Source organism: Hermetia illucens, chromosome 2, assembly GCF_905115235.1.
Source record: "Hermetia illucens chromosome 2, iHerIll2.2.curated.20191125, whole genome shotgun sequence".
Classification (NCBI taxonomy): domain Eukaryota; kingdom Metazoa; phylum Arthropoda; class Insecta; order Diptera; family Stratiomyidae; genus Hermetia; species Hermetia illucens.
The window spans coordinates 100,584,804-100,612,493 of NC_051850.1; the positions used below are offsets into that span (position 1 = coordinate 100,584,804).

Below are 27,690 nucleotides of genomic sequence, written 5' to 3' on the forward strand. Positions count from 1 at the left end.
GATGGCCCTGCGGCGGCCCATCTCAGCTGAAATTTTTGCCCCCTCCGGCTTCAAACATAATGGAAGGAACCCTTAATGTACGAGAGGATTGACGATTCCCGGGGGGAGATTAAAGCAAAACAACAATTTAATGAATGATTATCATTCATATCCTTATATGTGAAACAAAAACCGAAATAAATTTCATTTTTCGCTCTATCGCTAATGATGAAAGTGTCAAAAGAAGAAACGCAAACGCGAGTCACACCATCACAGTATACAAATCAAATACAGAGAATAATGTACTATGAAGGACTTTATGGTGTAATGAATAGCTGTTTGTAGGAGAATTCCTCAAACTGCGATTGATATCTGCTCGAATAAACTTACTAATAGTGTATAGTGTAATAGTGTATGAGGAATCTACTTCCCCCTTCCCTTTTTAAGGCTTTGTGTAAAACACTTGTGCGAAATCTAAGCCTCGGAGGATATCCCATTCCGATGTCTGCCCAAATAAACTTCATCATCATCATCAACGGCGCAACAACCGGTCTGGGCCTGCCTTAATAAGGAACTCCAGACATCCCGGTCTTGCACCGAGGTCCACAAATTTGATATCCCTAAAAGCTGTCTGGCGTCCTGACCTACGCCATCACTCCATCTTAGGAATGGTCTGCCTCGTCTTCTCTTTCTACCATAGATATTGCCCTTATAGACTTTCCGGGCTGGATCATCCTCAATCATACGGATTAAGTGACCCGCCCACCGTAACCTATTGAGCCGGACTTTATTCACAACCGGACGGTCATTGTATCACTCATAGATTTCGTCCTTAAGTAGGTACGGAATCGTCCATCCTCATGTAGAGGACCAAAAATTCTTCAGTGGATTCTTCTCTCGAACGCGGCCAAGAGTTCGCAATTCTTCTTGCTAAGAACCCAAGTCTCCGGGGAATATATGAGGACTGGTAAGATCATAGTGCTATACAGTAAGAGCTTTGACCCTATGGTGAGACGTTTCGAGCGGAACAGTTTTTGTAAGCTGAACTAAGCTCTGTTGGCTAACAACAACCGTGCGCGGATTTCATCATCGTAGCTGTTATCGTCTCAAAGTTCTATTCTCCTATCTTTATCTTCCAGTTTGACCAGTGCGATTCGATGTTGTTGGTTGGTTGCTTTTCGGTGCTGACGTTGCAGCCCAAGATCTCGCGCCGCCTGCTCGATCTGGATGAAGGCAGTTTGTACGTCTCGGGTAGTTCTTCCCATGATGTTGATATCGTCAGCATAGGTCAGTAGTTGGGTGGACTTAAAGAGGATCGTACCTCTGCACTTACCTCAGCATCACGGATCACTTCCTCGAGGGCCAGGTTAAAAAGGACGTATGATAGGGCATCCCCTTGTCGTAGACCGTTGTTGATGTCGAATGGTCTTGAGAGTGATCCTGCTGCTTTTATCTGGCCTTGCATATTGGTCAGGGTCAGCCTAGTCAGTCTTATTAATTTCGTCGGGATACCGAATTCTCTCATGGCCGTGTACAGTTTTACCCTGGCTATGCTATCATAGGCGGCTTTAAAGTCTATGAACAGATGGTGCAACTGTTGTCCATATTTCAACAGTTTTTCCATCGCCTGCCGCAGAGAGAAAATCTGATCTGTTGCTGATTTGCCTGGAGTGAAGCCTCTTTGGTATGGACCAATGATGCTGTGGGCGTATGGGGCTACCCGGCCTAGCAAGATAGTGGAGAATATCTTTTAGATGGAACTCAGCAACGTGATACCTTTATAATTGCTGCACTGTGTGATATCTCCCTTTTTATGTATGAGACAGATAATGCCTCGTTGCCAATCGTCAAGCATTAATTCGCTGTCCCATGCCTTGAGCACAAGTTGATGAAGCACTTGGTGTAACTGGTCGCCTCCATATTTAATTCGGCTGTAATTCCATCGGCTCCTGGCAACTTATGATTTTTTAGCCGATGAATTGCACGGACTGTTTCTCCTAAACTTGTTGATGGCAGTATTTGTCCGTCATCTTCAGTTGGCGGGACTTCCTACTCGCCTATCTTCTGGTTGTTCAGTAGCTCATCAAAGTATTCAACCCATCGCTCCAATATGCCCATTCTGTCGGAAATCAGATTTTCCTCTTTGTCTTGGCAGGATGAACATCGAGGTGTATAAGGCTTCATCCTGCTGACTTGTTGGTAAAACTTGCGCGCCTGGTGCGGTTGCTCCCTGTACTTTTCTAGTTCACAGACTTGTTGGTTCTCCTGGGCTTCCTTTTTCCGTCTGTAAAGTTGCTTCTCCGCTCGACGGAGTTCGTGATAATTCTCTGCGCGTGCCCGCGTTCTTTGAGAATGCAACATTACTCGGTATGCGGCATTCTTCCGTTCCGTTGCTAGCTTACTTTCATCGTTAAACCAGCCGTTCCGACTCCTTTTGCGGCTGGGGCCAAGTATGTTTGTGGCCGTATCAATGATAACGTTTTTCAGGTGGTTGTGAAGATCATTTGTTGTTGTCCTGGTCCCTGGTCCTGTTCCCTCTTATAGGTATTGCGGAGGGCTGTGTTGTGGATGGCTTCCGTGTTAACTCCCACCTAGTTGTCAGAGGGGATTCTGCGTGGTGTTGTTATTCGGGCTCGAAGCACCATGCCAACGAGATAGTGATCCGAGTCTATATTGGCCCCCCTATATGTTCTGACATTCATCAAGGCTGAGAGGTGATGGCATTCGATCAACACGTGGTCAATTTGGATGAAAGTGGTGCCGTCTGGAGAGGGTCATGTATGTTTGTGGAACGCTTTCTGCGCAAACCAGGTACTTCCAAACATTTCGTGTGACACTGCTAATTGAATGATCCGCAGTCCGTTATCATTTGTATTTTGGTGTAAGCTATGGGAGCCAACGTATCGCCTGAATATGGGCTCCTTTCCTACTTGGCTGTTAAAATCTCCAAGTATGATTTTGATATCATATCATATCAGGCTTCGAGGGTTCGTTCTACTGCCGCGTAGAGGGTATCCTTCTCCGATTCTGTAGTCTCCTCTGTAGGGGTGTAAACGTTAATGAGGCTTATATTTCTAAACTTGCCTCGCAAGCGCAGAGTGCATAGCCGTTCGCTTATGTTTTCAAATCCGATAACAGGAGGTTTAATATTTTGCCTGACTAAGAAAACTACTCCGAGCACACGGTTTACTGGATGGCCACTATAATATATGGTGTAGCGACTCTTCTTCAGGAAACCGGTGCCTGTCCAATACATCTCTTGTAACGCTGTTACATCAGTCCTATATTGGGGCAGGGTATCGGCTAACACAGCAGCTTCATCTCTGTACAGAGAGCGCACGTTCCATGAGAAAATCGCGCAAATCGTTATTCCTTTGTTGTTGCCGGGTTCGTCGTTGTGTAATCCGTCCAGGCCGAGGCTCCTGATGTGGTTTCGTAATAAGCTGTTTTCCGTGTAGGGTTGTCAGCCCTACCCAACCCCCAACCTGGAGGACCAGTTGATACAATTTGTCCCGTTGTGAAGATCAGCCTTCTCCTTCATCCTTCTCCTTGTGCAGCTTTTCGTTAAAAAAGAGCTCCTAGCGGTCACCACGTGGAGGTGGAGATAGGGTTTGGTAGTAGAGCTGTTGGTGTTGGTTCAGCAGGCGTTTCCCAGGTTTTATGCTCCGTCGTGGGTCCCAATATACGTTTCGCCCTAGGACCTATACTACCTTTTGACGACTAAAACTTGTTAATAGAATATTACCAACTTTTAGAAATTAACTGAAAAACCACCCTTAAGTTCATCCTAGAAGTACTAAATGCACCGGCATAGCAAACAGTATCGTGCATATGTATGCCACGTTTCATGAAAATCCGGCAATTAGTATCAAAGTTAAACCAGTTCAAACTTATCGATTTCGAGCGAATTTACCGCATCCTAACCCATACAAATAAGATACTGACGTCATAATTAACGAGAATAATTGACATTCGAGTGAAATATTAAGATTCCATTTATGAAGAATCTACTTCTCCCCAGTCCTTTTTAACGTTTCGTGTACAACAAAACCTTATTCGCGTAAAACAAAACCTTATTAAAATCGTTACACTATCTGTCTGTCTGACTATCGGCGTTGGAAGGTGGAAAGGTTCAAAACCTACTGACTCCTGTCATGCAGTTATGTGAGACACTCACTAAAACCACCTCCTTTCCATTCCACTCTCCCCACGGAACTCTTATAAAGTATTGCGTCGCGGGACTGGATCAGCTTTTAATTGAAGCTCGTAATGGTTCCCTCGCTTCCTTGTTTCCGTCGTAGTTATTCCTGCCTAAGCTGTTTATGAATAACTTGCAGGTCCTTTACAACCTGGTTCCAAGCAACCATTGACTCCAGCATGAACTTCACACTGTTTTCGGGTGTTAAGCGCCTCTCTGCGATCGCTTCCATTCTTGTTCGGTGTGTGGTAAACCTGGGGCAATCAAATATGACATGCTCCGCATTCTCAGCCCCAATCAAAAGTTTTTGAGGACAACATCCCTGACATTGTTAATGTTTTACGCGACTTTGTCTTGACCTCGAAAGCCGGTTCAGGTCCCATTCCTGTTACAATGTGATCTACTTGATATCGGACGGACCAATTGGGATAAAACTGTTTTGTCCTGGACGAAATCGTTAATCCTTATTATTGAAAAAAAATTATCCAAAATGAGTGGTCTTATACAGTTTCTCCCTGATTAGCTCGGTCCTTCATCAAATCGATGGTAAGTCAAATTTCTGATTTAGCACAATTCTACGGCTCCCTTAAAGTTTTAATAATCAGCGTCAATAACTTTTACTGACTACGCAACAAATTTTGTCAAGCTTCACTTCGAATTGAAAGTGTTGATGTATACATATATATAGCCATAAGTTCTGTCAGTCAAACAAATCTTTATTTCTCACGAAGTAAATCAATCGAAAAGTACACCATTAGCAAAGGGAAACATAGAGCTTTGAAATGAAAAAAAATATTCAAAATGACTGCCGCTAGCAGCTGTACAGGCCCGAAGTCTATGAGGCCGTGCATCGAGCTGCACGCACGATGCTGGCTTCAAACTCTCCAAATCGGTGTAAGTTCGATCGCAGGCAGTCTCCTCTAACTTAGCCCAAAGGCTGTAGTCCAGAGGATTCAAATCTGGGCTGCCTGACGCTCATTCATCCGAGGGCGAGGGCCGACTCTTGTTGGAAGGACCACGGCTTTCCATCGAATAGAGGTTCATTCAATGGCTCGACTCCATTCTCTAACATCTTTTCGTACACGCTCACATTGGTTTTGACGCCGGCCTCGCAGAAATGAATACCAGTTACTCCGTGATATGAGACACCCCCACCATACCATGAGAGAAGTCGGATGGTGACGACGTTAGAGACGCGGAACATTTTCTTTGGCTTCATAACAATTGTGAGCATATACTCGATTATTTTGTTGGTTGAATTTTTCTTCGATGGTAAACATTTTTTCATCAGAAAATAGAATTTTGCGTTATTTTTTACCGGGAAGTTGTTACAGAAGAGCAACACACCGAGTTCGCCACATTTCTCTCAGTTTTGGTGGCTAACTCACCGCCGACACGACTCATACTTCCAGTTGAAACCCCAATTTCCGCCGACAGTCGTTTCTGTTTGCGGAGAGGATTGCGACGAACATGCTCACGCACAGCATGTACGGCATTCGGGCGACGTAAGGAGTGCGGGCGCCCCTCCCGTGGACTGTCAACCACATTAGCTGTTTCGCGGTATCGAGCTAATGTCTTAAAAACGAATCGTTCGTTTACCGGCAGCTTTTTTTTAACAAATTATGAATCTTTTTCGGCGTATTCACACATTGGTGCAACGCACTAGTCGCAATTCTTTTTTTATCGTGTTGTCGTTCACGCGCTACTGACCTTTGGAACCTGAAAGTCTGAAGGAAGTGGGGTATGGTTAGGTACTTTCCGTGCGCAGTGTTACCAGTTTCGGCGGCCTAACATTTCTCGCTATACGCATCGACTGATAGAATTTATGGTTATACTATGTAAAGTAGCGATAAAACCAATCTAGACTTTTAGTGCACCACTTCAAAAAGTGCAGTCTAAGATATTGATTCACTATTGTCTCTTCTTTCTTTATAAAAGACGAAAATAATTAGCTAAAACAGACATATTGTGTTACTGATAACACTAAAATAAAGTAAAATAGATGCCTGCTAATTCTTTATTCCCGCACCGTGGTGAGGGACTTAGATTGTTTTTATGTTTACGATTTGATAACTTTTTGTTATTTTCTGGCATACCTGACATTTGACTTCGAATCCCCCCGCGACTTTGTGAAATCAGGTCGTGGTCGAGGTACAGATTTTGGAAGCCTCATCAGATTCATGTTCCCCGCGGAGAAATCTGTTGAAGACAGGCTCTTCACTTCAGTGGAAAACCTACACCTGGTGTCCACGGCGCGGCTAGTCAGAAAGGATAGTAGAGCAATTCCCTTAATAAGAGGAACTGGGAACCTGACTACGGCCGACTTGGCGGTGATACTGTTGCCTAACTCTTCCAAAAAACTGGGGAAGAAGGCTGGGTAGAAGGAAACTTCAACCGCATAGGAGAAGGGACTACAGGCTTCCCTGTCAGAACCTTCTCCTCTTCCTCTACCAGGAAAAACAGGAAAGGGAGGCTGGTGATGTGGACGCAATTGGTCTAATTTTGGTATATGGCAATAGATCCATGCAGCCCGAACACCGTGAACATGGGAGGGTTCCCAACCGACGACAACGGAAGGCACCGCGAAAGAAGGCGAATCTTCTTGGGAATGAGGAGATGGGCGTTTCCACACCACCAAGTATGGCAAAGTTCAGAGAAATCGGACGCAAGAAAGCGGAACTTTCGGCGGAAGGTGAAGACAAGCTGGTAACTCCGGTGAGTTCCATACTGAATGCAGCAGACTTTTCAGTTAACGGCGGTTTTCATATTAGGCTACACTTATGTCTACAAACATAAGAGTTAGTCAAATTAACCTGCAGCATGCCAAAGCCTATGCCTATCCCTGGCGGTAAGGCTGGCAAAATTTCATATTTATTTCTTTTTCTTTCTTTCTCCGCCGACACAAAGACTAACGGATCTGGTAGTATATGCAGAATCAAGTGGCCTTGAAATTTTAATAGGTTGTGATGCGAACGCTTAGCATATTGATTTTATCACTTCAGCTGGTATGATGACCGCGGAAATAGGGTGCGCCCCTACGTTGATGGGGCCAAGAGAAGTGAAGTAATTGACCCAACAATCTGCACTTCAAAATTGTTAGAGCTGATTAGAGACTGGTGAATGCTAGTTGAAGTCTCACTCTCAGATCACCGTTACTTAGAATTTAGTCTGATTATTTCAGGCGAACAATCTGTAATACAAAGACGGAATCCTAGGAAAACGGATTGGACAAAGTTCAATGAACTTCTTGGCGACAAAGTGGAGTTCTCTAGGAGACTAGAAGATCGGTTGGAAATCTGAATCCATCGTGAAACTGAGAACTGCAGAGACTCAGGACATCAACCAGACGACTTTTAAATCGTGCTTGTAAAAAAAGCAATAAGGAAGAAGATTGGTTAAACTTCGGGAACTCACATCGTGAATATAAGAGGCTCGTAAAACTTTCAAAACGAGACTCTTTTTACAGAGTACTGCGAGGAAGTGGAAGATGGAAGGGAGACTTCCAGGCTATGGATGGCCCTTCCAAAAGCTCTGTGATGCCGCCACAGAGCATGGTGTTGATGAAACTCTAAATTAGTGGATCTACGGTATGCTAACACAGAGATTGCTATGTGCTGAAGTGGGTGTCGATCGCTACCTAACAATGGAAGCGATGAGAGGTTGCCCTCAAGGAGAGGTGCTACCGCCCCTTCTGTGGAGTATGTTGATCGACTCGCTCAGATGACATGGCTGTACTAGGTATTGGTCGAGATCTCGGAATGGTGTGTAAAAATACACAACGCGCCGTTGATTTGATTGATTTGGGGCCTCAGGCATGGACTTTTAGTAAATCCAAATAAATAGTATTATTTACTAAAAGGAGGAAACTGAATGGTTTTTGATTTCCAGGGATGAGGGATACAATCCTTCAACTTTCCCAAGAAGTGAAATATCTGAGAGTTATTCTGGACAAGAAGTTTCTTTGGAACAAATATGTAGAGGTGAAGTTGAAACGAGCTCTTACAGCTTGTAGGCTGTGAAGGCGGACTTTACCTCGACATGAGAATGCGGATATATGAGAGAAAAATGGGACGAACCAGCAGAATGTCAGGATATACTGACGTTTCTTTACACCGATGGCTCAAAAACAGAACAGTGTTTTAGAGCAGGAGTCTACTTCTAGAATAAAAACGAGAAGTGGGTTTTTCCCTTGGGACAATATTCAACGGTCTTTCAGGCTGAAGTATATGCGATCCTAAGGGCGACAATCTGGCTGATTGACGAGCGGTTGCAGGGCCGGCGCATCGCAATCTGTAACGATAGTCAAGCTGCATTGAGGGCGTTGAGCAGTCCTTCCGGTCATTGTGATGTAGAGGGGAATGAAATCTCGGATGCTTTAACAAAAGGTTTATCCTGTCGAAAAGCAGAAAGACTTGCAGAAAATTTGTGGGAATTCTGACAGGTCATAATTCACTAGTTGGGCATTTGTCCAACATAGGAATTCTCGTTAGACGGGGTAATTGAGTACAATGGGCCACTAGGGTCTGAGTTTTCAGAGGCTTTGTCTCTCCCCCACCTTAAACATACCACAAAAGGGAGAACGGTGCTTTCAAAGTTCCACTATCTTACCTCGCCTTGAGAGTCTGAATATTCGATTTGACCTTAAATGTGGAAGCAGAGCCGGGGACTTTTCCCCTTGAGGTTATCTGTATGAACCTGTTTCTCCCACTCAATTGATTCTGCATTTGCTTTTTAAGCAACTGTTCGCAATCATGCCGTCCAATATCGCTTGGTTTCATCGTTCCGGTGACTTTAAGCAATTCTGAAATGGCTTATTGCGTCGCTCCCGATGATTTTGTCAATTCTTACTACTTTTGAATCGTCATCAAATGATGCATCTGATTCTCCGTATTCGAAAAAAGCCTCTTTGCCTCTGCTTTGTAGGTCTTTGAAATAAAAATCAGCGTTCTTGAAGCCTTGACATCACGTCTTTGACTAAAAAAGGCTCCTATAAGCATTTGAGAGCATTTAATAAGCCACGTTCCGCGAATTTCTTCAGATTGAAGCATAAAGTAAAAATCTCCCGCAAATGAAAATTTGGTTCGTAAACTGTAATTTACAATCATAATACCTTTATGCAAACGCAATCATCTGTGACCTTAGTCTTGTAATGGCAAAATAGTGTTGGTGACAAACAAAATAATCTGACCTTCGCCAATCTCCCTCCAGAGCTTTAAATAGAGCTATAAACAGAGTTACTTCTTCTTTTTGTTTCGAATTTCAGATAACAATTACGAATTAAAGAAAACCTGTGTTGGTGTCACAGTATGAAAATCGTTGCATCTCTCATCAAGCACCATCTATTCAAGCGTTCTTTCACCTCCTGCCGACGTTGACTCGGTTGTAAAGCCACTTCCGCACCTTTTTAACCTTCACAGTTCAATGGCTTTTACGCCTTGAAGCTGTAATATCCGATTTTCAGAACGTCAACAGTCGTAATACCGCGTTGAAAATAACTATGGTTGGCGCCTTGACGCAGCAGCGGGTGTTTGATTATTACTTGCGTTATTTCGGTTCTTTGATGTTTTTAGGTAGAGTTCTATAGCCCGTTTATCAGGAATTGTAGATTCAAAAAGTATCAAAACATTGTTGGCAAATTGTTTTGGGAAATGAAATTTAGCAAACACTTGCTCTCTAGGCGGTTTCAAATTTCAACACCTCTGAATTCATATTAGGAAAAGATTAACCTTCTTTATTTACTAGTGATGCCACCAAAGATCAACAGTTTTTTCACACTAGTTTTTAATAACTATACATTAACTTCTATTCTGTTTTTATTGAAGCCCACTTGAAAAAAACCGAACTTTCCATATTAAGATTTTATTGCTATAAATATTAACACAATTTTGAAAAGTTACTATCACAAGAGGAACTGAAGTAGGTATTGACACTGATTAAGGAGGCATGTGGTCCATGAAACAATTGTATGCTAAAGAAAACAATAAAATTACAGACTAAGAGAAAGACCTAGGTCTTTTCTAAATCTATAATCACTGTAAAAGATGGAAACATGGAACCAAATTTCAACTGAAATATCTGTCCGTAATCCGTAAATAATCATAGTTAGCAGCCTTGTACCCCCGAGGTAATTATTAATTCTTCTTACAATAATTCACAATGCTTATAATCAAACAGAACTCCACTTCATCCGAAATACCTAGGTTCTTTCGTCAGAGACTAATCTATTTGATCAGCTGCTCATCCAATCAGCCGGTCTCGGCCGTGCTAGTTCCTGCTCTTGCCGGACCCCGGCGTTGAATTTAAAATTCGAAGTCGGCGCAGCACAAACAACAATTACACCCTATTATACGGTACTAATTATAGCAAAGGCCAATCAAGCTGCATTTAACAATAGGTAACATAGGCAAGTTTTGCTTGTACAATGGTACAATGCGAAAGACAAGAGGAAAATAAACTTCCGGATGAATGCAGCTGTGTCCGAATAGCTGAGTGGTTAGAGCACAAGACTGTCGAACGTAAGGTCGCGGTTCAAATCCCACTGGTGGCAGTGGAATTTGTATCGTGATTTGACGTGAGATACCAGTCGACTCAGCTGTGAATGAGTAGCTGAGTCAAATCAGGGTAATAATCTCGGGCGAGCGCAATGCTGACCACATTGCCTCCTAGTGTACCGTTACGGTCTTGAATGAAGTGCTCTAACACACTTCAAGGCCCTGATCCAACATGGATTGTTGCGCCAACGATTATTATCATTAATGGTACAATGGATGGTATTAAAAAAAGTTTGGAATTGTTCAAATGAAATTGAGTTCCTGAGTTTAGAGGAAAACGACCAATTGTAGGTTTTTTTTCAAAGTAAATAAAACTAATGATTTTCATTATCAGATATTGAATATAAATAAATGTGGGGGTGGAAATTATGAAATTTAGAGGGGTAATGAGGAAAGCTAAGAGGTATAAAAATGTTCGAAAAAGGGGGAATATTATATATTATTGAATGCATCCTGTTGTCAAATAGTTCTTGGAAAAGACAAATGAAATACCGTCCATGTTGCGAAGCCGCGGACACCACAGTCTATTATTTGCTACCTAAACTTATTGTAAAATGTTTATAATTCATTAATTTCGATCACTATTTGTTGCTTAAGCCATCTATTGGAATAGTATGAATAATCGCAGAATATCATCCAATTCCATCTGCTAGTATGTATTATCCAAACACACACAAACCTACACTTTTTGTGTTGCCGCGGCAGAAAAAAGCAACTTAGTTATATAAAAAAATTTACCACTGGGTGCGGGTGGAACCGAAAATCTCTGAGAAAAGCCTGAGAAGCGCAACACTTTATCCGCATGGACTATTGTATACGGTCTGGGGAAAAATGAGTCCACCCCGCAAATCTCATTGCTTTTTTCCATGACCTCTTAATTCAAAATCGAAAATAAAAGAACGCCCCTACTATGCCTGACTCCACATTTAAAAAAAAATAATTTGTGGCCTTACTGATTACTTTCAGACACCCAGACCATACACAAAAATACCGGAAATCGGCTTAACTATATTAATTCACTCTTCTACCGAAGTTATCTTCCGTCTAAAAATTATTTAATTTTTAGAGTGTTAGACAGACTTTTCTATCGAGTGGCCGCTTTAATTAACCCCCTAACAATTAAGTAACTTTTTAGGGGAAGATCCCTGCAAAACAACACTCCATAAGGAAACAAAATTGATGGACTTCTCAGACTTTTTTCAAAGAATCCGAATTCCAATCTTACGCAGTGGTAAAAACGCGGTATAAAACTTCATAACAAAATATTGAAAAAATTCTGATTTTTAGTGGAAAAGTCTGAATGAAAGTAGAGAATTCTGAAATTTGATTCTAAAGTTATTTTGGAAAATTCTGAGAGTAGATTGAAAAATTCTGAATTTGAAAAAAAGTTTGGTTGGTGGTTTTCCGAAAACATTCACTCTTCAGATTTGTATGATATTTTTTATTAAGCTCATTTTGAAAGAAAATTAAAAATTGTATTTGAGTTTGAGTATTTGTTTTTCCCAAGTGCTGTGTGTTTATATGTAAGAGGTGAGGGAGAGGTAAAGCCTCTGAGCACTCAGATCTGAGTGGCCCATTGTACCTGATTCTCCCGTCTGTATCCTGTTTTTCAACAGGATAAACTTTGCAGTATGCTTGTTTGGTGCTTACAGGAAGAGTTTGGTGTGCCTAGCTTCATTAAGGCTTTGCCACCTACCATAATGGGAGAACTATTCTCAGGTTTGGATAGCATCAATAGCCAGTGACACAATTGCTGGGGCATGGGCGAAAATGTACCTTCTTTTGCTAAGGCAGCCGAGGTTTCATTTCCTTTCTACACCACATAACTAAACTAATTCCATCGCATTGAATTTAGAAATACATTTCAATCGGTTTCTATATTCTTGGGCCATTTTTAAAATAATCAATGAATTATCGCTACAGATTGCGATACGCCTGTCCTTCAATCACTCGTCAATCTCTCTTCAAGACCGGCATTGTAAGCACCGGATTCAGTTCTTTCAATGCTCTGTACCCCTCACTGCCTTTATTTCCCCATAGCTGTAACCGAATTAGTCTATGATCTGCTGTCATTGCAGTGCTTTGAATATATATATCCAAGGGCTGCAAATTCAGTAATGTATTTGGAGCTGCGCCGGATGTTATGCTCATGGTACTTGGAATACCCAGACCCACAATTTTTGGCCATGCGGCTAGTTTAGTTTAGTGAAGAGCAGACAATCAAGACTTTCCACGCTGGTGAGCGTGTTGGCTTTCATTACTGCGTGCGGTCTTAGCGTCTTCTCGCGAACGTGACGTTTGACCCGTCCCTCCAGGTATCTCAGTGAAAATGATGTTAAACTGATTTGTCTCAAGTTGTTTAGATTTGAATAGTCATCTTTCTTAGACTTAAGTATGAATACTACCTTAACGTTCCGCCAAGAGGCACGTGGCCCAAAGCAGGAATTCCATTCTTAGAAGTTGCTCTAAATACTCTCTCGCTTTTTCATTGGTAACCACCGCTTTCGTAGTGTCTCAATTCCCTTCGTAACAGTTTCGCTTTAAAAGGTTTGCAGAAACCGTCAATTCTCCCCTCCCACTTCTATTACTTGTTTTCCCGGATGATGTACTTCCAAGACTCAACTCTGGAATTGGTGAGAGTTCCATCCGGTTTGCTAAGAGAGTCCAACTTGGGCGACTGCTTTTTAAGGGCTCTGCACAGCATTGAAGTCTCTCTTTTGCTTTCCAGTTCCTCACAGTACATTCTAAAGGAGCCTTGTTTCCAACTTCTTCCACTGTGAGTTCCGGAAATTTAACCAGTCTTCTTATTGCTTTCACAAGCAGTTCGTCGTCTAGTTGATTTGCTGAGTTTGCACTTCTCCGTTCCATCAGCGCTTTGGCTTCAAGGAATAGGACAAGCCCCTTCGAAGAACTCTTAAGTGTATGATTCGGAGTTTCCAATTGTCTATTGCCAAAAGAGTCCCTAATCGGGAGATACATTTTGTTCCAACTGCTAGTAAAAAAAATTGTCCATATAGTCAAAATACTATCTCCTTTTATATTTTCAATGATCATATTTAAACACAAGTTATTTCTCCGCAGTCTCAGCGCCAGCGGGAACTGGAAGAAGCCAGGGCCCGAGCTGCTCAAATGGAAAAAACAATGAAATGGTGGTCCGATTGCACGGCAAATTGGAGAGAAAAATGGAGTAAGGTAAGTCTAATATAATAATAGACTGAATAAATGAAAAATAAATATCACATGAATAAATCAAAGAAGGTAATGCATAAGTCCGATATTTATAATGGCACGTGGCATGGCAGCAATTATGAATATTAATATTCCGATAACATATACATTAAGTCCACTTTAATAACTCCCAGATAATTAATTGTAAAGCATGTGTGCTTAGAGTGCTATGAATGAAAATGTCTTCTCATCAAATTTCCCCAATGTACTACTTTCATAAAGCACACAAATGATTATTTCCTTCCTCGACTATTTCCATGGAAATTGAATTATTTAGCTCCATGCTAATACCCAGCAACTGTATCCTTGAGTTTAATCGATATTGCCTAGCTATTACCCGGTCCAAAACAAACCTCCTACCAACATGATGTCATAACTATACTCAACTCAATTAAATTCAATTACCTTATTATCAGAAATTGAGAGAACTCCATTCAGGAATAGTTGAAGGTTGGGAGTCCAACACGTCATTGAAAAATGGAGGTGATTCATCATAAATTCCTTGATTGGCTATTATTGCGTAAAGTTCATTACAAACAATTATAACTCCTTCGGACGAATGTGCGCTGAAGAAAACAACTATTTATAAAAACAATTGTTTCATATATTTTAAACAGGTTCGGAATGAACGTAATAAAGCACGCGATGAGGCCAAGCAACTTCGAGCCAACTTAGAAGCTGCCCTTAAGGAGTCCGATTCATACAAGCGAGAGAAGAACGACTTGGAAATGCAAATCACACAACTCAAAAAGGAAATGGAAAAGATCCATATGTTATTGATGAAACATGCTGGACAGTTTCACAAGTAATAGACTCCTCAGCCCAGGTATTAGATTCTAGTAACGATTGAGATTATTTGCAGATTGGATAATGGTGACGAACCAGAACGGGACGGGAGAGATATCAATTGTTCACCTGATATGTCTTCTGATGGGTTGAAAAATGTGAATAGCGAGGACGGACTGGTTTGTACTATGACTTATTTATATTGAAGTGCTGTAAACTTCCGATTATTTCGAAATGTGAAGTAGAATGAAAACTTAACTGGTATATAGTGTAAATGGCCTAGAATCCGTGCGTATTTTAATAAATTGTTGTTATGGTTTACTCACAAGACAGTACAAAATTCACACAGAAAATGACTAAATCTGTTTATTCAAGGTGACAAAAGGAGCTGGCGACAGCAGTCAATCGAAAGACCTCGACATTGAAGAGTATGTTTTACAGGGAGCCGTGCCAAAAAATGTTTCAGAACTATATGATGACAAGGGTAAGTCAAGAAAAATTTGTCATGTACTTTATTCGCACATTAATGTCATGCACTTCTTCAGATGAAGTAAGTGCTGAAGAAAAGCGCTTGATACAACAGTTATCGAAGGATGATTTCGATGAGGAATATTTACTGCAGAAAATCTCCATGCTTCAATTGAGATTGGATGAAGCACAAAAGACCCTTCAAGCTGAAAGAGAGTATGCTCTAGATACGCTCTAAATATGTAAACATTGGACTATAGAAACAACTATTTTACAGTGAAAAAACTTCCCTGCACAAAAATATTGAGAAAGTGGCACTAGAACTTCAAGAACTCCGCGACAAACATGAAGAATTACGCGCAGCTAAACAGGAAGCCGTCCGAGAACTCCTCACCCTTCAAGAGCAGCACCGAGCAGAAGTAAGGATACTTAACAACTCATTGCAAGAAGAAGTTATGTCTCGCGAGAATCTGGAAAGGCGATTGTGTGAACTTAGAACGGAGGTAAGTATTGAAACTCAGTTATTTAATCAAGAATATAAAGAAAGTAAGGTTAAAACGTTTTTTAGCTCGAAAGATTGCAAGCTGAAAATGCATCTGAATGGGGCAAACGAGAACGCTTGGAGACTGAAAAATTAGCGTTGGAACGTGATAACAAAAAATTAAAGGCTGAAATTCGTGATTTGCAGGTATTGCTGCTTGAAAATTGAAGCTGATTTAAGAAGATACATTCTGAAAAATGTTTCTATTTCTGATTCTAGGATCGATCAGATCGGAAGGGACGTCCAATGCAAAATACCGACTCAGAAATTCGAGTGTTGCAACAAGAACTGGCAGACAGAAATAAGGTTTTCATTAACACTCAGTTCCCTCTGAAAATCAAATTAATCATGTATTAATTTCTATAGGAAATAAGTGAAATCAAACATTCCCACGCAAAACTGAAAAAGCTCCTATCCGAGGCGAATACAGAGCTAGGTCATGCTGTACGGCGAGCGGAGCAATATGAATCAGAGGTTAGTGGTTTCTCTAATTTTCTAGACTTGGTTATTTCATGTTTAAGTTAAGCAGTGTGAATAAATTCCAAACAATTTCCAATAGTGAGTCTTACACCTACTTGCAATCAAAATAAGTGAAGTAAGTCTCAATCCAACAAACTGATATTGCGTAAACATGGTTGGTCAGCAATCTCATCTGCTAAACAATTGTTTGATTTGTTGAGAAAATTATGTAAACTGATTTAGATGTCAAGGACGTGCGCTTTTTCTAATTTAGCAAGAATTTTGGGCGCTGGATATTCTGAGTCTAAGCGAGGTGAAATAGTAGAGCATTGGAGAGTACGCCTACCCCTCTTGGGGAACTGTGTTTTCATACTCTGGAAAGCCTACTGGCAGCAGACGGGATCTCTGTGTCGGACTGTTGCTGACGGCTACTGCAAGACGCGATCGACTGACTTGGTAGCCTGTTTCTGCTAGGATTTACTGCGAGATTCCGGATCAGATTTTCCCTCTGCGAGGGGTATGATCTTCTTTAAGTCCATCCAACTACTGGCCTATGCTGACGATATCGACATCATGAGAAGAACGACCCGATACTACAAACTGCCTTCATCGAGATCGAGCACGCGGCGTGGGATCTTGGGCTGCACATTAGTGAAGGCAAGACAAAATATACGGTGGCAACGTCAGCACCAAAAACCAACCAACCAACAACATCAAACCGCACTGGTCAAACGAGAAAAATGAAGATAGGAGACTACGGCTTTGAGACCGTTGATAATTTCTCCTATTTAGGGTCGAAAATCACAACCGCTAACAGCTACGACGATGAAATCTTCCCATAGTTGTTGGCAGTCAACAGAGTCTATTTCAGCTTACAAAAAATGTTCCGCCCGAAACGTCTTACCAAAGGTTCAAAGCTCTTACTGTCTCCTTGGAGACCTGGATTCTTAGCAAAAAAAATGCGAATTCTTAGCCGCGCTCGAGAGAAGAATCCTCCGAAGAATTTTTGGCCCGCTACTTGAGGATGGACGTAGCCTGCATAACGAACGTTACTATGACCGTCAGGTTGTGGTTAAAATGCGCCTCAATGGGTTGCTGTGGGCGGGGCACTTAATCTGTATGAATGAAGATGACCCAACCTGATAAGTCTGTAAGGCCAATATCTATGGTAGAAAAAGAAGACGAGGCAGACCCTGCCTGAGATGGAACGATGGTGTTGGCCAGGATGCCAGACAGCTTTTAGGGATATCGAATTAAGGCAGACCTAGAACGGATAGCGAACGCACATCCGGATAGCTGAGTGGTTAGAGCACAAGGCTATTGTACGGAAGGTCGCGGTTCAAATCTCACTGGTGGCAGTGGAATTTGTATCGTGATTTGCCGTCGGATACCAGTCGACTCAGGTGTGAATAAGTACCTGAGTCGAATCAGGGTAATAATCTCGGACGAGCAAAATACTGACCACATTGCCTCCTACAGGCTATTCTGTAGTGTACCGTTACGGTCTTGAATGAAGTGCTCTAACACACTTCAAGGCCCTGATCCAATATGGATTGTTTCGCCAACGATTATTATTATTATTATTGAACGGATAACGGATGATAATGATGATGATACAGAGCAGCTGTTCCTAAATTCCCGCTGACATCCAGCAGTTGGAAAACATTCTTGCTGCGCAAACCACACAAAACCTAAAGAACCTACCCTAGAATATTGATAGGCACTGGGAAGTTATCAAAGGTTATTTTTTATCTGACGCTCTGCAGCTCCGTTATCATGAAAAAGGCTGAGAAGTGCGTACCCCGTAACAAAAGAAATTTAGCTCTTTGTTAGTATGGAACCAGACATATATAATAAGGGCTTTATAAAAGGACAATACCACAGCCCCATATGCCCATAACATGGTCGGCCCATAGCAAAAAGGCTTCACTCCAGACAAACAGCGTCAGAGCAGATTTTGTTTCTTTATCGACTTCAAGGTCGGCTATGATAAAACAGTCAGGGAAAAACTGTACATGGCCTTGAGGGAATTCGGTATTCTGACTAAATTGATAAGACTGACTGAGCTGACCTATGTTGAAATTGTAAATCGAGCAGGTGGCGTGATACCTTGGGCTGCACAATAATGAGGCAGGGAGAATGCATGGTGCGCGTCAACACCAAAACGAAAGAAACAACAACAACCGATAAAAGTTACGACGACGGAATCCGCGGACGGTTGCTGACAGCCAACAAATCCCATTTCAACTTACAAAAACTGTTCCGCTCGAAACGTCTTATCATAGGGTCAAGGTTCTTACTATACAAGACAATGATCTTGCCAATTCTTTCTGTATTTCTCGGAGACCTGATTTTTTTAGCAAGAAAAAATTCAAAGTCTTAGCCGCACCTATAAAACCTAGGCTCCTAGTTTACCTGGTCATCGCGCTCTTTCTACTTGAATTAATGGTAGAACATCGAAAGCGTTTGTATATCTATAATAGGTAGGGTTGTTTCTACTGACGGCTTAGAAACTAAACTTCGAGTTTCGACTGCTCCGGCCTGAAAAACTCCCAAGCTTCCATTGGCTTATATCTGCGTGTCATTGGGGTATTCTGGCTTAAGATAATATTAATGGTGACTTTGCGTACGGACCAGATACCCGTCGACATGTTGATCATACAGCAAAAACTGCAGTGAATAGGTTACACATTAAAAAAGAACAATAGTTCCATTGCGGAATGTACTACCGTCGGCGAGAAGGCAGCCCTAGAACTACGTGTCTTGGCATAATGTAGAAAGAGTGCAAACTTCGGGAAAAGTTAGGAGAAGGAACTGAAGCACATTTCATCAAACCGACAATAATAGTGCGTGGTTAACGAGTTGTGCCTCATTTAGGGCACAATGACAATATAAGGACTTGTTTTCACACACAAGCTATGTACTAATACAAATTTTCGATAATAGAGAGGTCTTCTAGTTTTTCTTTATTTACTGAAGGCTCCTTTAAAGAAATGACAGTAATTATTTAAAATTTATAACATGATAATATTACTACTCCATGACTCGAAACTATAAATCATTTGGAATGTCAGGATTAGTTTAATATGTATTGCATCTTTTTAAACGTCGCGTGGTGTTGTTTTCCTATTGTGTCACAACAAAACCGATCTTGAGCAACTTGTGCAATCGTGAAATAAGCGCCTCATGTGATACGGTCCGCGACTGTACCTAGGTAAAATAGATTTTCTGAACTTGCTTCACGCTGGCATCGTTTGTGGTCAACGCATTAATCCTGACCCCTTTATGTTTCCGCGAGCTGCCCGCTATCAAAGAAAATGAATGCCACCTCGCGGTAATTGGGGCAAAGATGATGCATTGGATAAGTGGCGTAACACGCTATGATCACTTCTGAAGTAAGAATATATGGGGTTGCACCGTGGAATAATTGCAAGAGAGGTGCCCCCAATGGTGTGGTAATGCGTGCAAATGAAAAATCAGTAGCTAAGATGGGTCTGCACATCATAGTCGATGGGAAACAATACAAAGGCTCACTAAACAATGATGGTTGTTATGCCAATTTACGTGATTTAAGAGTCTCTCAATTCCACCCAGACCAATTCTATGACCGAGAAACGTGGCGAATATAATTTACACGAGCCGATCACGCTACCGAACGGCATAAAATTTAAAGAAAAAGAGGAATTAAATGTTTAAAAGTTAAGCGGTTTTATCATTTATGAACGGATTAAAAGCTGATGAATTTGAACAGATAGATAGATTAATATCAATTAGTTTTTTCAGATTTATCATAGATGCATTATATAAGTACCATCTGATCACATTTGTTCGGGGCTGGTTCTTTTAAACCCGTAAAACCGATCGGTAAATTTTTCTCAAAGAATTGTATAGTCTTTTGCGATATTCGTGTGAAGTTTCAGAGGAATAAGTCCATTAGTGTGGGTTCGACAGCCATTTCTTTATAACGCGGATAAACTATCCGATTTTTACTACGGAAAGAAAAAGCTGAACAGCGAGTCTGTTAAAAATTTGGTGGTTCAAGTAGATTTACGGATATGGAATAATTGAAAATGCCGCGGAAGTGCTTTGCATAGAGAATATAGAGAACGCAATTATTTGAGCGGCATGAAACATTTAGTCAAGGTCGTGAAACCGTAGTAAACGTGCGTCATGCGAACCGTCCATTCACCTGTTAACGGTGATAACTTCGAAAAAGTGAACGAAATTATGCTCGAAAATTGTCTTATTAGTAGATAGCGGTCTCTCTTAACTTCTCTTATGGATCGACTCGGAACAATCTGATTGATGTTATGAATGTCAGACTTGTATCGAAAGAGCTGAATTTTTCGCAAAGAAAATCTGAGAAGAAGTCGCAGAACTTAACGATCCTATATTCATCATTGCTGACGTGCGTTTATAAATATAACGAAAATGTCCAACAATCTAGTGAATTACTTAAGCTATCGTTACAAATCCTGTTTGTATTTTATTTGGTGTTGCTTCCTGAACACATCTAAATCCTTTTTTTGAAGGTTAACGCAATCAAAGTTGCTTAGTAGAGTAGTCTAATGTACAAAATAAGGCCGATATGGACATATAATGAACACTACTAACTGATTTGGAAAAAACCGTGTCACAACCAATTTAGACGGCCGCTGAAAAACGGGTCAAAAACCTGAACTTTTCGGAGCGATTTTCCTATTGAATCTCTTTCTTTTCTTCAACATCGAAAAACGAAATCGCGCGTATTTAAGCGATTCTTTCACCACCTTGACTTTTCACAAAAGCATCTCCAGTTTGGCCACCACTATGACATGCATATCCAAATGCACAAAGACTTTAAAATTAAGAAACAAAATGATCACTTTCAGGTTTTTCGATCCCCGGCCTCTTCTTACACAACCGTTTCGGTCTTTCCGCAGGAATATTTCAATGAGAAGTGCATAAATTGAGATTGTTCGACATTTTTAATACTTCTGCCTGCTTCACTATAACCCGCAATTGCTGTTTGCATGCAAGGAAGTCAGTCATGATGCGGTTCATTTTGGAAAAGGCGTGCCACCTTATTAAATATGGAGTACATGTTTTTCTTGGACGTCCATCTATTGCTAATAATCTAGTTGGCTTCAATAACCTTGTGGTCAATTCTTTGCATTGATTTTCCAACACATATTGTAAATCCCATCATCCTCCTGTCTAAACTGGCCTGGAAAATAGCTTATATTTAAACTGCCCGCTTCCCATGTAGGCTTTTTCAATTGATTGGGCACTGGCACAGCATTAACCTTCATTAGCGTGATATTTACCCCGATCTATGTAGTCTGTAACTAACTAAAAGCATCGTCGGCAGCTGTGGCTGAATGTGATCTTGAATCTGGAAAACGTCCTTTGCTATGATCTCATAAAACCTTCTTATCTAAGTTGCGTCATTCGAATTTTCTGGGTCAGCGCAGATCCGCAAAGTTCTCAATTGCAGAGTTCGGATACCTTATCTTTTATGTCATACTGCTGAACATATTGCGGCATCACTTGCCTATCGCCGCCAAAATTTAACGACCAGTCTCAGAACTGTGGAAGCGGAGAAGGCGTTTGTAGCGTCAACGTAAAACGAAACCTCATTAAAATCGGTTTACTGCCTGTCTGCTGTAAAAACTTTTCTCAGAAACGGTTACTCCTATTGAAACGAAATTTGGATCGTTCTATGTTGAGTTTAGGGGAGAAATTGAATTTTTTATCTAATATAGCCAACGGAAGGTCTCGATTAGTAATTTCGCATCAGTTCTGATATATGATGTTAAAAGGAGAAGTGCGGTGGTAGGTGAGCATTTCTTTCATGATCGATTCTCAGAAGCTAGCCTACCGAAAAATCTGAAACGATTCACAAAGCTGCTACGATGTCCCTACGTTTGTCGTTTTTCAAGTTCTGGTGCGGACCCACGCATCGATAATAATACATGAAGTTTTGTTAAATGATCCGTGAGGGAGTGAAGTGTTTAAGGACTCGAGACTCCTTAATTCTTAAACAAAAAAGAACTCCTTCGGCCATGCCTAGAACTAAACTAGGCGGTTTCGATGCTATTGAAAACCATGCCCTGTTTATGGATTTGTATTGTGACAAAAATGACTTTGGGCAATTGACCAGGAGACCAAAACTGTGTAGCAGCAGGGCGAATATTTAGTTTGGATGATTGATAACAGATGACTCTAATGTCAGTAAGGAGATCGTATGAAAGACCAAAATAGTTTCATAGCACAGGATTCGCATGCCTTTATGGAATGTGCCGTTGGAATGTATAAAAGGGGCGGAATTCCGCCCTAGGAGCCAATCTAATTCTTGGGTTAGAGCAGAGCGCGTCGGTTATAAATACACCTCGAATTGCATCATCATCAACGGCGCAACAACCGGTATCCGATTTAGGCCTGCCTTAATAAGGAACTCCAGACATCCCGGTTTTCCGCCGAGGTCCACTAATTCGATATCCCTAAAAGCTGTCTGGCGTCCTGGCCTACGCCATCGCTCCATCTTAGGCAGGGTCTGCATCGTCTTCTTTTTTTACCATAGATATTTCCCTTAATATATTTTCCGGGCTGGATCATCCTCATCCATACGGATTAAGTGACCCGCCGACCGTAACCTATTGAGCCGGATTTTATCCACAACCTGACGGTCATGGTGTTGCTCGTAGATTTCGTCGTTATGTAGGTTACGGAATCGTCCATCCTCATGTAGGGGGCGAAAAATTCTTCGGAGGATTCTTCTCTCGTACGCGGTCAATAGTTCGCAATTCTTCTTACTAAGAACCCAAGTCTCCGAGGAATACATGAGGACTGGCAAGATCATTGTCTTGTACAGTAAAAGCTTTGACCCTATGGTGAGACGTTTCGAATGGAACAGTTTTTGTAAGCTCTGTTGGCTGACAACAACCGTGCGCGGATTGTTTCAGTTGTTCTAAATGAGAAATATACGTTTCCGTTAAAATTATATCACGGGATTTTGTCGAGCACTGCGCAATCAAATCATACGGATAGACGAGAATGGTGTGTGTCATTCGAGCTGAGAATTACATATATAAGAGCGAACACCGCTTTCGATCACACAGTTCCCACGGTCGAGATGAGGCAGCGTCTGATTAGCTGCCTTTACATTTGACTAAATCGAAGGTTGTTCTTTTGTTATCCGCTATAGTTCTTCGTTAAATAAGGCACCAAACGTAATCAAAATCAATCCGACGCTATACCCGCTCTATACTGCACATTTGTTCTTTTTAAGGGGAAATTCGCCCACAGGCCGAAGAAATGTTCACTAGCATTTTAGTAAAATACTGCCAATCAGACTATTCTCTTTCAATTTATCTCCCTAATTATGATTTCTTGAATAATTTTCTAGAGAAGCTGTACCAAAAGTCACTTTTCCTTTGTCTTTAATTCAGATTTTTTATTTGGTCAAACTTTTGGACAGAACATGAAATTTTCTAGAAGTCTGCATCCACTTATAGCGTTGAAAACAACTAATAGGCTAGGCTACGAACCCATTCAGAGGTTTCTTTCTTATTGTTGTGCAAGCCAAATACAGAACAGCACATAGATACTTTGAGTACCATCCTATCATGCCAAACAACAACCAAACATATAAACACGCAATTATAGATGTCATTTTGGATATGCTGTGCAAGAATAGGGATGCCCCATACTTTTGCATAAAGCTTATACTATTTGATGTAGATTCTCCAAGAAACTAAAGGCGCACATTCCATCTTATTTCGGAAATATTATTGTTGTGAACTAGGAGAAAATAATATAATTTTAATTCATATTCTATTACAGGTGAAAAGACTACGATCTCGGGTTGAAGAACTTAAACGTGAACTAGCTGGCGCCGAAGATGAGTTAGACGCTGCATGTAATCAAGTACGACGACTCCAGCGAACAAATGAGGAGTTATCTGGACAGACTGAAGGACTCCAAGTTCAAATTCAACATTTACAGACTAGGTATATGAGTTGTATTAAATTGACTGACATTTTCCTATTGAAGATTGTAGTTTGCTCGATTTGAACTATAACTAATCTAACATTTCTTCTTTGGACGCTGCCTCTTCATAACAACATGTTCTCTCAATGTAACTTTCCAAACCTATAATGTTCTCTTCATACAATCATATTTCCCTCATCTTCGCAAAACCTTGCCGTAGACGTTCAGCTAGTCCTAAACAATCTCACATGAATCAGTACATATCAGCGTCGACTTCCTCGGGCACTAAAGCAAATATACCATCCGATTGCAAGCCCAATATCAACGATTTGCGTCAGTTATTTGATGACAATCGTCATTGTTTCAACAATGCCGAAATTAAACGCCATAACGATAAGCAACCGAATTTGAGTCAATCATATTTTGATGCAAAGCAAAGCCACGCAGATGAGAATATTTTCGAGTCGAAATCGCGCAATATCGATTTCGAACGTGTGAAACAGAAATTCGATAATCCTCATCATCGTGAACGTTCGTCTTCTAATAAATTCAATAATAATTATAACAATTCGAAAATGAGCAACTCCTCGAAACGTTCGAGTGCATCGGTAGATGGTTCGATGCTATCAGGTGCAGCATCGAACGATATGCAATCGCAAAAGCACAGTTTGAATGAGACCATTCAATTTTTCGATGAACATTCTCGTTCATCGAAACGTGAAGTTTACTCGCGCAACAGTATTAATTTGGATGGTCTGAAGGTATCTGAGGATGAAGATGTAAGTAGCTGAGGTGGAACGTATGAAAATCCTTTTTGAGAAAAATCTACACATGCTCTCACAACACATTCCTTTTAAGACAACAGAGACCGTATCAGTCTTGGAATCTTCGTAGAGGCTTTATTCAACTGAAAATTTTCATCAGATAAACCTTTAACGAAAAACACAATGACAAGTTTCACACAGTATGCAAGTAGCTCAAACTATTTTTGTTAGCCTTGCCGCAGAATATAGAAATTATAAAATAGTCATTTTCCATCATAATGCCATATATGAATCCGGACCATTATTACCAACTCTAAACAGTTCGAATCCCTTTTCAGACTGCGTAGTTACGGATCGACCAGTTTGTTACTTGCCAATGAAGAGATCAGTGATGAAGGGTAACACTTCAGCAAATTCCGCTCATCTTCTCTATATTTCCTCAAGTATATTTGTGATTTATTTTTGACGTCTATGATTGCAGAGATTACTGATGAACAATTCCTTTTTTACGATGTACTTAAGAATTATTTAGATCTAAGAAGAAAAGTTCGATATTATTTTTCTCCTAATATACAATATTTTTTTAATCTACATGCGTATATGATATCGTCAATAATATTTAATATTACGTAGTGGAAAAAGTATACTATCTCAATGTCTACAATACCGAAAAATGAAAGTATTAATAAAAAGTAGAATGTTTTGAAGTTAGAACCTTTGTTGTTATCTTTTATCGTTTGGTAAAGGGACAATTAAAAATCTAGCTTGGAAAAAGGCTTTAGGTCTCAAGAACGGCAACAAGGGCTACAGTAAAATTGTGTGCTCCACCTGCTTTTCATCGATTTTGAGAAGGCTTTCGTCACCGTCAATAGAGAAAGTGTTTGGAAATGCTCTATGCAGGAAAGGCATTCTGGAAAAACTCACAGCTGTTATCACGGCGGCCTATGATGGTGCAAAATGCACCCCCAAGGGGTGAAGGGCAACCATATGAGTAAGCTTTGTGGTATTGAATTGTAAACAGCGAGTTTTCTGTGACGTTTGGCACAGCTGAGCCGACTGGTCCTTGAGGTTGGCGGCTGTGCAACCCGAAACTAAGTCTCGGATCGGTAAAACAACGACGACTCCGGCAGCGAAAAAAGCACTATGAATTTGGAACCTGGAACGTGCGCTCCCTGTTTAGACCTGGCCCACTTAGAGCACTTATTAAACAGGTCGAAAAGTACAAGATAAATGTCTTGGCGGTACTGCAAACGAAATTATTCGACAGTGGAGGATTTCAGTGTCGGTCGTATATTATTGTAGTGGAAAATAGTATGGGATGCGAGAATACTGCATAGCTTTTGCGTCTACCAGAATTTTGTCCGCAACATCAAAGATTTCAGACCAATCAATGAAATATGCGCTTGGTGCGCTTCGCTGAAAACTAAATATTTCAACGTTTGGCTAATCAACGTATATGCTCCAATGGAAGAAGAAGAAAAGAATGACTCAATAAAAGATAAATTCTATAGTCGCTTTGAGTCAACATTTGCTTCATTGAAATTGAACGCTTGAACAACGTGGAAATAGTTTTCAGTCAACGTCTAACTGCTAGAGGCAAGGAAGCAGGCTCATATAATTCACTTGTATCAGAAACATGGCAGTCTCCTTCGCCACAGGAAGCACAAGAGAACGTCGCCTTACCAGTTGAGACGACGTGCATCTGGATTTATCAAGTCATCACTGAAAAATTAGCTGCATCTAGTGTTTGTGGCGTATGTTATACAGGGCCGGTGGCAAATTGCGACAGCCACCACCAATTCGTCGGAGCAAAATATCGATGCCGTTACTATCCGGAGAAGAGGAGTAAATAACCCAGCTATCAGGCTCCACATTGAAAAGCTCCTAAACTAAGAAATAGCATCGAAAGATGTCAGAGCATTAGAAGAATAATTTCTGCAGACACTGAACCAGCACCAGAAATCTGATGGCATTGATGTGAGTCAGTTGAAAGACGCAATCAAGATATCTGCGAAGAAAACCATCGAACTCCAGTTGTCAACAAAACATTTAACCTCGTATTGCCAATTATAAATAATAAAAATATACATACAACGTAGTCCACGATGTATAAAACTTTGATTCAGCCTATCCTGTGTTATGGAAGCGAAAAGTGGACAATAAACTTATGGTGGCGGGGATACTACACGACGAAACATAAACCACCATCTATACTAAGATTCGAAAGGTGCAGTAGGTGCAGAAGGTTCAGTAGGCGAGTAGCAGGCGGTCAAAGGGTAGTATAGGTCCCAAGGCGAAACGTGGATTGGTACCCACGATGGAGCATAAAACCTGGGAAACGCCTAATGAACCAACACCGACTGAGAGTTCTTACTTAATGAAAAACTGTAGACCGAGAAGGATGAAGGCGAGTCTCCTGCGCCTGAAAACGGGACAAATTGTACCAACTGGTCCTCCAGGTTGTAGGTTGAGTAGGGTTGAAAACTCTAAGTGAAAGGCTATGCACTCTGCGTTTGCGAGGCAAATTTAGAAATATAAACCTCATAACCCCATGCCCCTACAGAGGAGACTGCAGAGTCGGAGAAGGATATCATCTACGAGGCAGTTGAGCGGACCCTCGAAGGCCCAAGTATGATTCCGACAGAATAGACATATTGGAGCGATGGGTTGAGTATTTTGATGAACTGCTCAAGAATCAAAATATCTGCGAGTTGGAGGTCCCGCTAACTGAAGACGACGGACAAA

At 41.1% G+C, this 27,690-nt stretch overlaps 1 protein-coding gene across 6 annotated transcripts in view; it reads left to right on the top strand.

The window, feature by feature from the left end:
- The window catches only part of LOC119650441 (coiled-coil domain-containing protein 102A), a 28,428-nt gene extending 2,772 nt beyond the window's left edge, over positions 1-25,656 (top strand). The window contains exons 3-14 of one of the 6 annotated variants that reach the window (XM_038053279.1): positions 13,810-13,920; positions 14,574-14,761; positions 14,819-14,921; positions 15,118-15,226; positions 15,288-15,426; positions 15,488-15,713; positions 15,779-15,898; positions 15,971-16,057; positions 16,118-16,225; positions 24,035-24,201; positions 24,402-24,960; positions 25,284-25,656. In XM_038053279.1, the coding sequence (XP_037909207.1) occupies positions 13,810-13,920; positions 14,574-14,761; positions 14,819-14,921; positions 15,118-15,226; positions 15,288-15,426; positions 15,488-15,713; positions 15,779-15,898; positions 15,971-16,057; positions 16,118-16,225; positions 24,035-24,201; positions 24,402-24,960; positions 25,284-25,292 (1,926 nt within the window). In that variant the 3' untranslated portion in view covers positions 25,293-25,656. Of the gene's footprint in view, positions 1-13,809; positions 13,921-14,338; positions 14,440-14,573; positions 14,762-14,818; positions 14,922-15,117; positions 15,227-15,287; positions 15,427-15,487; positions 15,714-15,778; positions 15,899-15,970; positions 16,058-16,117; positions 16,226-24,034; positions 24,202-24,401 lie in introns of those variants that run through there. The other 5 variants (XM_038053278.1, XM_038053283.1, XM_038053284.1 and 2 more) reach the window with 5 other exon arrangements.
- Positions 25,657-27,690: the final 2,034 nt, after the last annotated feature.